Genomic DNA, 17,661 nt, shown 5'->3' on the forward strand with positions numbered 1-17,661 from the left:
GTCGTCTGACGTCAGTGACCTCTTCGCCGTCAAGTGAGAGGGAGGAGAGCCGTCAACAGACACGAGTTCACAGTCACTATTTCAATTCCAGTCAATTGTCTGCGTTATCATCATACCAGAAGATATATATAATGGCGATCGACCATTTGTGTTTCGTTTTATTTACCATACTGCCTTTCGCAACGACCCAATTTATTCTACCGAGGAATATGATCGGGAATGAAATGGCGGCATCAGAAGAAACGATGCGAATACTCGCCATGCAGAATGACGAAACACTTATGAATGCTGTACACTTGACAGCGGCACAACACCTCGCCGGTACACCTGATCTAGAATTGAAAATTGATGAAAGACCGAACACCACGGTGTCAACAACGGTTCCTGCAAACACAACGGTGTTACCATTAATTCCTCTAACTTACTACGCCAGTCATGCCTGTATTAATGATACCATGCAGTTTTTGTCAGATGCTATCAACAAGAAATCATATGCAATCAAAAGTGAGTTTGTTTATCCTTTTAGTTGTATTTGTTTTGATCTTAAACCTTTTCATTTTCTTGGGTACACCTTCTACCCACTCTACTGTTTACACATTCCTCTCGCTCGGTCTGTCACCGAGGGACTTAATCAGTACTCGTCTCGTTAAGGGAGCACAGCGTTAAAAGGGTGCATGCATGCATAGGCATTCGGAACTCTGTAAATTGTAAAGTATCGCGAGTTTGGTGGCACATTTATGATTCTTTGTTAATTGTTTTGTGGTGGTTACCCCACAGTTCGAACCATATATGGCATTGCCATTATAGTTTAACGAACCACAACTTTATTTGTAGAGGACATATTGTGTCAAGTCATATGACAGCATGACTCATGTATTATAAACAACACTTTGGACAAAGTTTGGTGACCGAGATAACCCAAAGATAAGCACAAGATTGGTGTTAATTATTTATCACAATATCACAGCGAAGAGATACGATAGTTACACAGTATAAAAATAGCCATACGACGTAGGTTTTAGACAAACGACATTGACGTGTATTAGTCCCTTGTCCTCATTCTCGACATGGTCATATCTATTACTATGTGGAACGTACGAACAGCCATGGTCACATATAAATCATGAGGTCAATCACAGGTCAATGTCCTTTGTGAGTTTTACACATTACACAGGTTTTGTGAAATCACAGTGACCATGGCAAACTCGAGACAACCAAATACACAATGACGTCATCTCTATGTATTCGCCTGTCTTTTATTATGACGTAGTTACCCAAGACTTCAACAGCCTGTTAATAACGAACTGGTTCTAAAGAATCGATGATTATTAACCACGGACGTTTGGGATTGGAACAACATTAGCCATCCACAACAACACTGATATTTTATGATATTGTCAACACCACGCATTATATCATTTTTATAAAGTGATTTTTGCAATAAGAATACGTTTATTTTATGCAGCATCTTTTATATCATCCTGACCTCTCTAGGATCTCTATTAATTTTGCAAGATTGTAAATGATAGCATGGAACACATCAGAAACATATTAGTCTATAGGCTATCCGTGGATTCGAATCTCAAGATATCTCATCACCCGTCTAGATCAATGAGAAATAATGAAATTTATATCTCAGCACTTCGTGGAGCTAGATGTAAGAAGAGATTCGAAGCCACGGATAACCTTTAGACTATTATGGCATGACAATTACAATCATTGTTGGTTCGAATTGGTTGTGATCAGTGCGCATGCGTCATGTTATCCTGCTATGAACTACAAAACTGGCTGTGAAGGTGCTGGAAAATCATCTCATCACACTAATCGATTCTCTACATACTTGACATATATAGATATATAGTAGGTCATCACCTGACTATACATAAATGTTATGGAATAGAAAGACACACCGCTAATTCTTATGAACGGTAAAATACGCAAAGAAAGATCTAGAAGTCACGCGCTGTACATAATCTATTAATTCGAATTACATGGGGAGCCATTAATAAAAAAACATTAAAAAAAAAACATGGGGAGCCATCGTTCAAGATGGGAAATTATTTCCTCCTCCTTCAACTCAGGATTTTAGTTTGGTTTAAAGTCACTGATGATGTAACGTCTATCAGATTTGACCTAAGCAATATCTACATTTAGTTATGTAATATTTAGCACAACAATTTTTCGTGGTGGACGTATAAATTGTGCTAATAGAAAGAACACGTTCAATATTTTCGAGAGTTAAGCGTGTGTGTCCTTTTAATTAAATTACATCCATCCCAACGTTTAATTTATTCATAGCAAACGTACACCATTACTGTTATAGCTTGCCAAGGAAATCTAGTTTAAAGATGTTTGTACGTAACAACGCTTCAGAACGTAATACGCATGCGTCATACACTAAATGTGAATGAGGTATTACTGATAAATGCAGGTATGAAGATATGATTATACTCGTGGTTGACTGTAAGATCAGTCGTGACGTTTCGCACTCACCGCCCTCCTCCCACAGGTAGGGGTTGGCCGATGTGTGAGGGCGTCCCGTGACGGCGTACCTTACAGACTATACTTGTGGGTGACTGTATAAAAGAGAGCAAGCATCAGTTTCCGGAAAAAAGAAATTAGAAATTACACTCACACAAGAGCACATCTTCAAGGATCTAAAATTGAAAAAAAAATAAAAAAAAAAATAAAAAAAATGGAACGGTGATTTAAAATATTGAAAACTACAACTTGAATGTAAACGTAAGAAGAGGTATACAAAAACTTGGTGAAAGCACAAAATAAAAAGGATGTAAAATAAGTTTTTAAAATGTAAAAGGGAATATGATGAAAAGGGGGTAGAAAAAGTATAAAACGCTGACAGAATATAAAAAACAAAACAGTGTGATTTACCGGGTAAACCTCTATAATGGACTCGTGAGTGTAGACGAACGTCTTTTTGATTGTACACAACATACCATGCCAATGTTAATCAAGCAAACAGTCGTACAGTTATCCCCCCTTCTGTTTCAGTGTTTGACTCTATTGGCAAACTACCATCAGGTGTACTGGAGGGCAATACGCAATGGATTGGAGCATCGGGTGAATGTCGTAATGTGAAAGATATACAAATTCGCGAACATATTATTAACGGAAAATACTGCCAGGCATCCGTTCCATTGGGTCAAGGCACCGTAAGTAATTAGTATGTTATTTGCTAACCATAATTAGTAGCAAGTGTAAGCTTACACTGAGTTTAAAATAGCATCAGGTGCAAGCACTATGAAAGACATGAATTGTGGGAGAATTTGGGGGAAATGACGTCACGTTTACCACAACATCTGTAAAGACGAAGACATTGAACTTTATTTTCTGCCTGTTTTTCTCTACTTGTATTGCAGTTGGGACCAACATATCTGCAGATCGGTCTATGTGTTCCTGATACTTGCAATAATTTGGATGTTCTAACCATGATAAATACAGGTAAAATATTATATTAAACATATTAAGACATACCATTTCACTTCCATAGCCTCACTCTTTGTTATTACTTAGAAGTCTGTTGTACATTATTATAGTATGTTCGAATATGTCGTGACTTTTTGTCAGTCTAGGGGGTTTTATTGCGCACAAACGTATGCGCGACGGAAATCAGTGTACGTAGCTTTTCAATCAATCAGCCACACTCAGTGGTTAGCCTTGCAATCAGTCTATAGCCGATATCTTCAATGTTGATTACGACGATAAATCCATTCTCAATACTTGCATACATCCTCGAATCTCAGACCAAAGCTAGATAAGTCTTCTTCTTGGAATTCCACTGTGGTGTATACCCAACATGACGTGATTATTAGTTTCAAATGAGTGAAATAGGTTCATATCGAAATGTAGATCAAAATACATGTTTTAATTTTTTATAATATCATTGTGTGTATATGTATATGTATATGTATATGTATATGTATATGTATATGTATGTGTGATATTTATTTTTTTTTTTCTCCCAGTTATGTTTTCAGTCATCTTAATGACTGAACACTCTTATTGTTATCATTCGCAATGTACAATGTCGGGGATCAGGCTAGACTAGCTGTAAGCTATTTCTTGACTCCCCATTTACCCTTCTCTCTTGTTTTTTTACCATTATTTTGTAATCATTTTATACGCTTGGGTAAATAAACCACTTATATAAGTAGTGGGAAAGCGGCTATATTAAAAAACTAACATTATCATTATAAGTATGTATTCATGACTGGAATCAAATGTTGTGAATAAGTAGTATATGCATTGTGCTGTTAACATGTTTGCAGCTGAAGATTTTTTTTTCAATTCCGCCAGTTTGTTGGTTTTCAACTTTGTCAAAAGCATGATGTGTTATGTTCACTAAATAAATATCAATGTAATCTTCTGATAAATCATAGTGATATACATTATATACTCTACATACAGGAGTTAAACTTATACCAGTACCAGGTCTACAGGGTTTATATGTGAATTGCATAGAAGAGTATCCACTCTCAGCTGGTGCCATTGTAATGATGTGAGTTGAGAAGTTTTTGAATGATTTCAATTCAACTCTGTTAATTAATTGACTTTGCTTTGGTGTATGATGATGTCTGCCAATCACAGTGTTTGGTGTTTGTCCATCACGTATTGTTTGCACACGATATGGTATATTTAATGTACGTTAAAATCAAAGTGGTTAATGAATACATGTTCACGATAGTATGTCCAAAAAAGTGACTGGTCTATGTCTACATATACTTGATATATATATATATATATATATTGTTTATGTGTAGGGGGGGGGGCGTTTATGTGTGTCTGCATCTCTGTATATGCGCTGCATTAATTTATCATATATATATATACACATATATATATATAAATCAAAGCATTTCATGTATGTCCATCACAGAGATTGATATATGTCAATCAAAGTCATTGGCGTACGTCAATCAAAGTCATTGGCGTATGTCCATCAAAGTGATTCACGTACGTCCATGAAAACGACGTATATATGTTGATTAAAGTGTTTGACATTTAGCTATCAAAATGAAGATTTATGTCAAAAAAGTTACTTCTTGACTAAAGTCGAAATATTCTTCAGAGTTTTTTAAAACCTTAATATCACAAATAACCAATATTTATCCTGTCAAATTTCAGAGTAATTATCAGCATTCTATTGGCTATTATGGTCGCTGGGACAACGTATGACGTCATTATTAATTATATTTACCGAAAACCTGATGATTACCTACCACATAATATTCAAAATGATGAAACATCTCCATTATTAAAAGACTCATCGAAGTCAAAACAAGTTTCTTATCAGCCAGGTGAGTGTGAATGATTATGTCCAATCCCTTACACTACTTATTAACTGTTACTGAAGTATTATCTTTATGATTAGACAACTAAAACAATATAGTAATATGTAATATGTTTATTAATGTTATATGCATAGCATATACGATAGAGATGCTAGACGTTATTTCACGTTTAGCATGTGTACTGGTATGAGTGTGGGTGTGCTTATGGCTTGCATATATATATATATATATATATTTTTTGGTAGTACTGGAACTCTTTCTTGGGTGTAACTCGAAGTTTCACGCATATTGCGATCATCAGACACTCTATGTGAGTGTCTGATGATCGCAATATGCGTGAAACTCCGAGTTACACCCAAGAAAGAGTTCCAGTACTACCAAAACTATTACGCTCTGCCACTGCGGTATAGAGCACTGTCTTATAGCAGATTGATACTCACCGAGTTATATATATATAGTTTAGTATACAAAACTATTGCGCTCTGCCACTGCGGTATAGATCACTGTCTCAGCAGATTGATACTCATTGACTGCAGTTGTCTGATGATCGCGCAATGCGTGAAACTCCGAGTTACAACCAAGAAAGAGTTCCAGTCCTACCAAAACTATATATATATATATATAGTACCTTTACGATTTGATTGGGTATGTGGTTATACATATGACAAATCACACATAAAATAACTATTGTGTGACGTATTATAACAAATATACTGGCAGTATCAGATGTTAGAACTGAATAATTCTATAAAGATGTGTGTTTTCCACAGGTACATTAGGCGAGTGTCTTCTGGCATTTTCTGTATTGATAAATGGTGGTAAAATCTTAGATGCCACACACTCATCTGGTACATTGGCAGCAATACATGGTATACGAGTACTCAGTATGTGGTGGGTTATACTAGGACACAGTTTTATCACTGCTTTTACATTGTCAGGTGTGTGTATCTGTTTATTTATATTATTTTTTTATTTTCCGGAATCGCCAAATCAGGCTTATATCTTCGCTTATGCACTTGTATTGATTATTAATAAAACTTAACTGAGTTAACTATGAACTATTATGCTATAAAGATGTGCTATTGCACTCAATATTTGTCAGGCCATTGTTTGAGATTGTCCTGCAAGAGTGTATTTGAAAAACCTACGTTTCTGACATTGGGTCTACAACAGTTTCTTTTGTCGTAAAAATACAAAGAGTGCCAAAACAAATAGATTATGTTTGTTGATAGCATATAGATAATGGTTATAAGAATTACTGCCTTTACAAACAATTTCGATAGAAAACATTGAAATTGTGAAGTTCAGCTAGAAATGTAATTTCAAAATTTGCAATGCTTATGGAAAATCTTTAGAAAGTAGTGATGGAGATGATCGCGACTACAAGCTCGCCATTTTGTTCTAGCCATTTTGTTTGGATCGAAGTGACATGTCGTCTGATATGCGTATTGAATTACATCTGAGGAAAGGACCAAAATACTTTTCGATCTAATGTCACTTGTTTCATCAAATGAATATCAGGGTAAATTTGATGTTGTTCATGGAGTGGTATTATTCTATAATATTGAATACATTAATTATGGCATTTGAAAAGTGTTCTCAGATCTGGATACGTACATATTTTTCTTTCAGATAATAGTTTAGTGTATATACAAGACATTTTGCCAAGGTTTTCATTTCAAGCCATTTCAAATGCAACGTTTTCTGTCGACACTTTCTTCTTCCTCAGGTAATTTTGATTTCTTTTGAGTCTTTACAGAGTTGATTCATACAACTGGATACAAAGTTTGATTGCAGTTAAAAAGGGTTCTCCTTTGAATCGACATTTTCATTCAGGGTTATTTGAAGTTCTGACTTATTAAGTATATATACTTATATATATACTTATAAGTATTTCTAGAGAATACCATTTTCGTATACTGTGTTGGCTAGCTGTTTTCGTATAATCATGATTTAAAATATCGTATTGCAGAAGGTTGGTTTAAATTTTCGATTATCTAGAGGCCTTCCATTGGCACGTTTTCATCAATGGTATTGTCATCTCATACACAACAGTGTCATAAATATTTTACAGTCAGGGCTATATAAACACATTATGTTGCTTTTTAAAATTTATTTCAAAGTTCAAGTTGCAAGATATGATCAAAGCATTCATCGACCTATTTCCGATAGTTTATCTCTCTCTGTACAGGTAGGATTTAAGTGTACTCTTGCTCTCAAGTAAATGCCATTTTTAATTTTCTTCAGCGGCCTGCTTGTAACTTACCTAACCTTAAGAGAGTTGACAGAAGGCAGAAAAGTGAACTGGTTTATGTTTTATTTTCATCGATTCTGGAGGTATGTTACACATGGATTTAATGATAGGATTCTGATTATAATTGGCCGCAACTTGTCACGGACCACACTGATCTGTTTTGCGAATAAACGTGACCTGTTAAAACTGCACTAGCTGCAACTAGAACACTATTTTAAATAACTCTGTTAGATGTAATAACTTATTCGTGGTATCGGTGTAGCTGTACACATAATATATAGTAAAATAAATCCAATCAAATTTACTATTTGGTCCCCATCTAAAATCACCATCCAAATGCCATCACAATTTCAACCTGTTGCTGTACTTCTTGTGGATAATAAAACCAACCCTTATAATTAAGCTATGCAATGTATAGTTGTTTGTATTTTAACAATGTTCAGGGAATGTATCGTTGGTTGTCAAATAGAAAAATATTTTAGTTACACATACTTTAGCCTTAAGTTGTAACTTTGTTTTCTTTCAAAGAATATTGACACAGATTAAGTGTACACTGGAATAAGATATTTTCTTTAATTGTGGATAATATTAACATTTATTCATAATCTTTTCTTTCCAGATTAACACCTGTGTACTTGTTCCTTATTTTTTTCGTTACTTACCTATTTCCATATTTTGGCACTGGTCCATACACTGAAGTAATAAGGGATGCTCCTAATCCCTGTGAGGATTACTGGTGGACAAACGTATTGTACATAAACAATCTTGTACCTTGGCCTGGATCCATGCAAACTATGGTATAGCTTGTTATAATTGTGATTTTTTAGCACAACTGAACTCATAAGGTTCAGTAGTGTAGCTATAAATACATCTAATATTTTAATGCTCTGTGAATAATGTTTGTGAAGAATTCAACATTGATAATGAAAATATGCGAACATCTGAATTACGCATAAAGCAAACCAATGCAGTTTACATACAATAAGAAAAGAGAGCTGTACATCTAGATGTGTAATGGCTTCAATGGCAATAGGGACCTTGCAACCCGGCATGTTGAATGTTGCATCATGGGAAATGTGATAATAAATACTAATGAATCGGTATTGTAAACAATATTGTTACATTGTTTGCAACCATGAATGATCAATTCATAGTTACCCTGACCATTGTGGAAGGTTTATTTTATCGGTAGCTCCAGATTAGGTATTACGATAACCACAAATAATCCCATAATCCTTTGCGTCTGAGCATGCTCAGTCTGGATTGCAAGTTCCCTATTGAATTACCCTGAAGGAAAGAAATTGAAAAGTTAAAACAGCAACAATACTACCAATTATATATACAATAATTGTGACATTTGTAATACGTAAATAATTTATAACAAATCCACACAATTGCTATATACCAGCTAAAATGTAAAATACGGATTATATACTTTAATGTCAGATATGCAATATTTATAATCAGTATATAAATATATATTTATGTTGATTCAATGTTTTCAGTGCTATCCTGTGTCATGGTATCTGGCGAACGACATGCAATTCCATGTTATAAGTCCATTGATTATCATATTGCTTTACAAGTGAGTGATTTTACATTATTTGTTTTATATCTGTGTAACTATGTATGTAACTATGTATGTATGTATGTATGTATGTATGTATGTATGTATGTATGGATGGATGGATGGATGGATGGATGGATGGATGGATGATGGATGGATGGATGGATGTGTGTATGTATGTATGTATGTATGTATGTATGTATGTATGTATGTATGGATGGATGGATGGATGGATGTGTGTGTGTGTATGTATGTATGTATGTATGTATGTATGTATGTATGTATGTATGTATGTATCAATCAGTGCATGCAGTTCCCTATCTATCTATCTATCTATCTATCTATCTATCTATCTATCTATCTATCTATCTATCTATCTATCTACCTATCCATCTACCTTTCTATCTACCTATCTATCTATCCATATTTTTGACTGAATATTATGAAATTACATTTCAGGAAACCACGTATTGGTTATATTGCTCTATCTATTTTGATGGCTGTGTGTTTAGCATCAAGAGTAGGCATAGCTATCAATAAAGACATAACTTCAGCTTTGTAAGTATACAAACGTAAACATTTCTTATTTGCCTCATTACGTCACGTGTTGTGGTCATCCAAGAATAATCGGTTCTATTCATAGAGTATAATTGAATGTAAATGTCTTGGGATTTCCTTCAGCTAATTAATCTATTTCTCATGAAATTCTAAAGTTTTAACACGTAATAATCATTTTAGTTATCTCATGGTACGTGTTTATTTATTAGATACTGAATATATTGTAAATTTTCATTGAAATGGATAATATCAAGACATCGTTTTGTCATTAATATATACAATGCTGCAAATGTCTTGGTAATTTGTATTTCTTTCATTTCTTAAAAACAGCCTCCCACCTGCGGGAACTGCTAACAGCACCACCCCTAATACTGCTGCTTCTGATTACTATTATACTAAACCTTGGACACGTATCTCCACCTACTTAGTCGGTATGATAGTAGGATATATTTTACTTAAGACAAAATGTAAACTAAAGATTAATAAGGTATGTAATCATAAAATTACTCATGTTGTCAAGTTTGAATTTAATCAGATTAGAGTGGCCATATGGATGACAATTAGATATCTATTTTAGAGGTATTTAGTTATAAAACAATTGTATCATGGCGTCCTATTTGCAAAATTAATGTGAAACAACATATACCAAGTCTGTGTCTGTATCCCAATAAATTGCAAAAAGCTTTTTAACAATGTGTAAAAACGTTTGTTATTGTACATACAATAACAAAGATTTTACACAGTCATTTATTAATCTTTTGCAGTGTATTCAGTTACAAACTCAGACTTGGCATATGTTGTTTCATATTGTTTTTTCAAGTAAGAAACCATGATACTAATCCAAACATCTAAAACCAGATTTAAACTGAATGCCTCCCGTAAGGGAATCACTAATTATGCAAATAACCCATTAAAATAAAAAGAAACTATGGTAACAGGCTTTATTTTTGGACAAGCGTGCTTTCTTAAGTTAATGTATATGCCAAATTATACGGAATTTGAAGAGTGCATGATACTGCTTAATCACTGAATATCATTCATTATTCAAAATACTCATTAAAGGTAAAAGTTGTAGCAACAAACTTCATAGGACAGGTGCGTATTATTATGGTTGACATGTATCATATTATACGAAATTTGAAGCTTGCATTTTTAAGATACAACATAGTTACCTAAAATCATTAATTATGCAAAATTTTTCATTAAAACTGTATGCTATAGCACCAAATTTTATAGGACGTACCTGCTTTGTTGTGGTTAACATTATGTACTAATTTGTATTGAAATTGAAGCATGCAGTCTTAAGATATAGCCTAATTACCGAAAATCATTAATTATGCAAATTATTCATTAACACTGTAAGGTACATCAACTAACTTTATAGGACATACACAATTTGTTATGGTTAATGTATGCACTGAATTGTATTGAAATTGAAGTATGCAGTCATAAGATATAGCCTAATTACCAAGAATAATTAATTATGCAAATTATTCATTCACACTGAAAGGTACATCAACAAGCTTTACAGAACATGTGCGATTGTTATCGTTAACATGTGACTGAATTATATTGAAATTGAAGTATGTATTTTTATGATATATCCTAATTACCGAAAATCATTAATTATGCAAATTATTCATTAACACTGTAAGGTACATCAACTACCTTTATAGAACATGTGTTTTCTTATGGTTAACGTATGTACTAAATTATGTTGAATATGAAGTATGCATTCTTAAGATATAGCCTAATTACCAAAAATAATTAATTATGTAAATTATTCGTTAACGTTGTAAGGTACATCATCAAATTTTATAGGACAAATGTATGTTGTTATAACGAATATACTAAATTATATTGAAATTGAAGTATGCAGTCTTAAGATATTGCTTAATTATTTGATTTCATTAATATGCAAATTTCTCTAATTAAACATTAACCGATCTGGCTGAAAACCTAATCAGGTCTAGCTATTACCCTAAAGATTATATATTCCAAATTTCATTACAATTGAGCCAGCCCAATTTTAGACACAGACACAGACACACAGACAGACAGACACACAGACACACAGACAGACATTTGTATTTTAATACCTCCCGTACCCTTACGGGAGGTAATAAGTACCCAGTCCTCATCCATATGGCCACAGGAACACAGCTAATTTGTTGAATAATGTGCATATTACAAGGGCTAATCATCATCATCATCATCATCATTGTCATCATCGTCATCATCATCATCATCATCATCATCATCATCAACACCACCATCACCACCACCACCATCCTCACGTTTACCACCTCCAGCAGCAACATTAGCAGCAGAATTATTATAGTACATATTCAGTTGGTAATGTAATCAATATAACTCTCTTCCAGTTCATAAACTTGTTATGTTGGGCTGTTGCTTGGGTTATAGCACTAGCCGTGTTATACGGATTATATGGTACATTTCATAATCACCCACTATCAAGACCAACCGATGTATTCTACATGACTGTTAGTCGACTTGCATGGAGTGTTGCCATTGGCTGGTTGACATTTGCCTGTCTCACTGGTAATGGGGGTAAGTATTAAAATAAGGAATTCTGTCACAAATGAAAACCATATTTTGGAAATTATTCAAAACTTGTAATAGAAGACTAACATGATGCTGTATATTCACACCTTAGTGCATGAAAGTTAATCTTGAACTCTAAAATCTCTTGATTGTATTTCCCCCATGGCGACATCTAGACAACAACTATAATAACTTTCGCCAGCTTGACACAAAATTCCACGCATGCGGACTCACTGTTATCATTAATACACATTTCCGAACTTAACTTGTACAAGCTTTAGGGCAAGGTCCAGGTGTCATATTATACATATAGTATATTCCTGTGTTTTACTATGTCATACTACAGGTCCAATCAACGCCATATTATCATGGAAAGCTTGGATACCAATTAGTCGACTGACCTATTGTGCCTATCTTACACATATATATGTGCTGCAGGCGTACGTCATGTATCAAGATAGACTTGTGAATCTATCAGACATCAACCAGGTGAGTTAAGAGTGGGTCAGCAGGTCGAATATTAATGAGTTAGGAGTGAATATATCCAACTGTCCTGAATTATCGACATTTTTGGTCGAAATGATGACTTCTCTGTCTTCAATAGATGGAGAATTGTGTGCACGACATAGCAGAATTAATGGCATCGTTCATACGCAAATAAGATGTGATTTTTTTTAAACACATGTTGGATTCAAACTTAAAAAGTGGGTATGGCTGATAATTGGTGGGGAAGTTTCTAGAGAGATTTAGCCGGAGATATCCACAAATATCAGCAATGGCCAATGTTCATACATACGCCTAGCGATAACGAAATGTTACAGCTTTCCCAGTGTCTGATATGACCATTGTAAATGACTGTATATCAGGCTAGTGGCCAATGGACTGATTGATTGATTGATTGATTGATTGATTGATTGATTGATTGATTGATTGATTGATTGATTGATTGATTGACAGATTACAATAACCAAATGGTAAGTGCTTTCGGCTAAGATAACACCAGTGTTGAGCATTCAAAGTGACAAACGTTCGTAAAGACCAAGCCTATAACAAAATAAATAGAATGACTTTGCAAGTATGAGAACAGTGGTGGATTGGATACTCATCAAAACTCTAATACTGATTATATTATAGCATTACCAATTCCAGTGAATTTTGTGACGTCATCGCTGTACATTATTACTGATAATGTACTCCGTTATTGGGCATCGCGGCCCTGGAACGAGCATAATAATACAAGCTTATGGCCGTAAGGCAATAAAGGTGTGGGTATTTAAGAACAGGGAAATTATGGGGTAAACACCATAAGAATTCTTTTTAGAAGATTGAAATTAAAATTAAACAAATTTGTGTTCACAGCAGTTCATTGAAGTGTATATGTGTGTGTACGTGTACGTACGTGTGTCGCTATGATTAATATTCAGGTTCCGGGCCGAACATGGCAGACGATGTTCAGCGCTGTGTATATTATACGTTGTTTTGCATTTCTCGGTCTACAAATTCACTGGAATTGGCAAAACTATAAAATAATAACAATAATGTACGCCCTCCCAGTCCATAATGAACTCAAGCAAACTTTGCACTCCATAATGGGCTCGGCTGTCGCCTCGCCCATTATGTCGTTCAAAGTTTGCTTTCGTCCATTATGGGCTGGGAGGGCGTACATTATTGTTTAAATAATGTCCAACCAATCCACCATCCAAGATTCAAAGACCTCCATATCAGTAAATCAAGGAATCCTTCCCCAAAATATATAATTGAATTGTTTTCATTTTCTTCAAATCAACAGATTTACTTATACGTCTGTTCCCTGGTGCTCTCGTACCTTATTTCCTTCGTGGTATCATTGATGGCAGAAGCACCGATGATGCGTTTAGAGAAGATTTTATTGAAGAAATTCAAGAGGACATGATAACAATGACAAAAATGCATCGACTATGCAAAGTCTTTCATGAAACCATGAATCTATCTTGATGATTTCAATTTAAGCTTCATGATCAATCTTCTAGGTTTCAGTAACTACTGTTACCACAAACTCAAAGCCTGGCGTCAAAGCCTGGCGTCTAGCTATCTTCAGTCATTGTTGTCAACGTCAAAATCATGTCCATGCTATCCAATAGTGTTCTGCAGTAGTATTCTGAATTAAATAACACAATAGCTAAGACCAAATTATCGTAGGAACAAATAGTTACTGATTTCTTACACTTCGACTTTCGCTTCAATTGTATATCTACACACAATTCCTTGTTTCGGTTTACTTCCATCCGTTTGAATTTGTAAATATATTTGCATAAAACTGTTTGATAAGTTCGTTAGTGATGTCATAAAATTTGAAATAATTGGACCAGAAGGAACATGTTGTTATATTTGATTTGTATTTACATAACTGTTAAAGTACCTTGTTAGATAAACAAATGACATTTGAAACAATTCGTATGTAGTACCGTTCCTCTATTAACATCAGTAGAATAAACTCAGAGGCTTGCCTTGATGTTATTATCTGTAAGACGGTCCCTACACTAAGATAGTAACACTCAGACAAGTCTCCTGGACAACAGCAGAAAGCATACTTACCGTCAATTTTGTGGCAAGTCCCTTGGACAGTAGCAGAAAGTATACGTACCATTAATTTTGTTTCTGATGATAAGTTCATCTATCAGTGATCCCAAGTGAATAGATCGGATCGTACTGAATTCTAAATGAGTTACAAGTGACTAGATCTAGATAGGATCTTAATCAAGTAAGTTACAAGTGCATAGCTTTGATCCTAATGAAGTAAGTTACACGTCAAGAGATTGGGGAATGCAGTGAGTTACACGTGAACAGATTGGACCCTAATCATGTGAGTTTTAAGAGTATAGATCGGATTCTAATGAAGTGAAATACGAGTGAATAGATCGGATCTAAACCAACTAACAGTTGAGTGACTAAATCAGATCCCAATCAAGTGAGTTATAAGTGAATAGATTGGATTGGCCCAACTGACTTACCATAGATCGGATCTTGACCAACTGACTTACCAGCGAATAGCCAACTGTTCTGTAAGTGAATAGATGAGATCCTAATCAAGTGGGTAAATCGGATATTAGGTACGTGTGAATGTATGATGTATGATTGAGAAATGCAATCACATCCGTCTCAAAAAAATAAAACAATATATATTAAACAAAGTTTATGAAATTATTTTCGTTGTTTTTTAAATATAACTACTACTAAACTTTAATTTTTCAATTTTTCAAAGCTACAGATTAATAAATACATCTCTTGTGAATTCAAACTATATGTCGTTTTACATACTAGTCATTGAGCCGCTATGCTGCCACTTGTGGGTGCTGTGCAAGCTATTAAACAAAAAAATGTAAGTGCATAAAATAAACCATAAACAAATAGCTATAAATATACATTCAAATATAACATGAACTCTGTCTCTTGATACATCCAATACATATGGTATGGCATCACAACACTGCACCATGGCAACCTTTAAGCAACTGTTATTTGTTATAAAATTGACTTCTCGCTATTGCACGCCATGAGTTGCATTGTGTCATCATGTGTAGCTGTACATGTAACACATAAGAAATGAAATACCTTAAGATTTACTGGCTCTAAAATCTGTTCTTCCATTGACCTGAACATGTTGAATTGTGTACAAACATAACCAATTTAGGACACTTTGAAATGATATGTGGCAAACACTGTGACTGAAAGTGCCTGACCCAGCCTGTGTCTAGATATTGGATATTCAATGTCCATGTGCATAGTTAGTCTAGTTCCTATACATTTTTGTACATATAATGTATGATAACTATGAACATCTCCATTAGAAGTTCCAAATTGATTTATGGTTGAGATCAATAGTTCAATTTAGGGTAAAAACTAAATTCTTTTAGTGAGGGGTGGGGTGAGAGGAGGTCCTTTATAATGAAATTTGTTTTGTACCCCAACACAAACATTTCTAAAAATGTCAAATTGAAAAATGGGAAAAAAATGTGTTATGCATGGCCCTAAAATACATTATTGTGCCAATTAAAAAGCTATTTTTTCCTCACTACATACTGGATTTGTATTCATAGCACTACATGATACTACATACTGATTTGAAATTGATTGAGCTGTCTGCAACAATTTTACCATTTTAGTTAGAAGGGGTGAGGAAGGGGTTCTGAGGCCTTACTAAAAGAATTAGTTTTTTTACCTACTGATCTCACGGATTCTCACCCCAAATATGTTGATTTATCATACATGTACAAACTATTGTACTGTTACTTGGCATAGCTATAGTACGAACTACATGTCTTATAAAAATAACTTTTCTGTGTTTGTGTTTCACTTCTTCTCTGATACCTGTGACCATCACCAAGTTTAATACATGTTACTAGGCTACATGTGAACCCCCCTTTTCTCTTGCTATTGTTTTACACCATAAACTATCAAGAAAGAAATATATTCCAAGGTGAATACAATATTAATCGGATTCTCAGGGAATATATATTATGTGAATGACTGATAAACAAAGTTATAAACACAGACTTGTTTGATGATGATCTAGTAAAGGGCTATTTACTGTAGCCAGAACTTCTATAGTACTGACACGGTGCAAAGTTATGAGAAAAATTAGATTTTACATCTCCTCTGGAATATCTAGTATCCACATTGAGTGACTGTATACTGAGAGTAAAATTTTGTCAGCGGATCATAATGTTACATTTCCTTGGTATTAGAGTGTATTTATTTTCAAGGCTATCATGTTGCCAACAATATACTGGACAACATAGCCAGAAGTAAGTGAATTGAATTAGTAATCTAGTTTAGAAACTGCTGTAGTACAGAAAACATTTTTATGACATTTTTTAATTTCTATTTTGAAACAATGACATTTATCACATTTCATTATTCAAAACCTTGAGGAGGGCAAACGTTGATTTTACAGGCGAACTGTATGTTGAACTGGAAGTTGGCAAGGAAGCCAAACGGTATGTTTGTTTCTTTACGTGTGCCACAACACGTGGCGTACACTTAGAATTAGTAGATAACATGACAACAAGTGCATTTCTTCCCGCATTTCGTCGATTTGCTGCCAGATGTTCATTACCGAATCGCATGCTCAGTGACAACGCGTCAACATACATAGCGAAGGAAATTCACGAACTTATGAAGTCTCCATCGGTGAAAGCGTTTCTCGCGAACCACCTCGTACAGTGGGACTTTATTCCCAAGAGAGCCCCTTGGTTCGGAGGCTTTTGGGAACGATTAATCGGCATCACAAAACTCTGTCTGAAAAAGGTACTACGACGTGCATACGTATACGAAGATGAACTCAGAACGCTACTCGCTGAAGTAGAGGCCGTCATAAATGATCGACCACCAACAGTGTTTACGGTGACTCCAATGAGCCGCTACCC

The 17,661-nt window shown here is 34.6% G+C and overlaps 1 protein-coding gene across 1 annotated transcript; it reads left to right on the forward strand.

Moving 5' to 3' along the window:
* Nucleotides 1-25: 25 nt before the first annotated feature.
* On the forward strand, nt 26-15,355 carry LOC144448234 (nose resistant to fluoxetine protein 6-like). The gene is made up of 15 exons (XM_078138393.1): nt 26-504; nt 3,013-3,173; nt 3,381-3,462; nt 4,429-4,519; nt 5,146-5,318; nt 6,083-6,250; nt 6,945-7,041; nt 7,560-7,649; nt 8,186-8,363; nt 9,072-9,151; nt 9,593-9,691; nt 10,022-10,178; nt 12,076-12,262; nt 12,603-12,745; nt 14,046-15,355. Exons 1-15 carry the CDS (start codon nt 132-134, stop codon nt 14,166-14,168), a joined length of 2,202 nt encoding a protein of 733 aa, XP_077994519.1. The 5' UTR covers nt 26-131; the 3' UTR covers nt 14,169-15,355.
* Nucleotides 15,356-17,661: the final 2,306 nt, after the last annotated feature.

Source organism: Glandiceps talaboti, chromosome 17 (genome assembly GCF_964340395.1).
Source record: "Glandiceps talaboti chromosome 17, keGlaTala1.1, whole genome shotgun sequence".
Classification (NCBI taxonomy): Eukaryota; Metazoa; Hemichordata; class Enteropneusta; family Spengelidae; genus Glandiceps; species Glandiceps talaboti.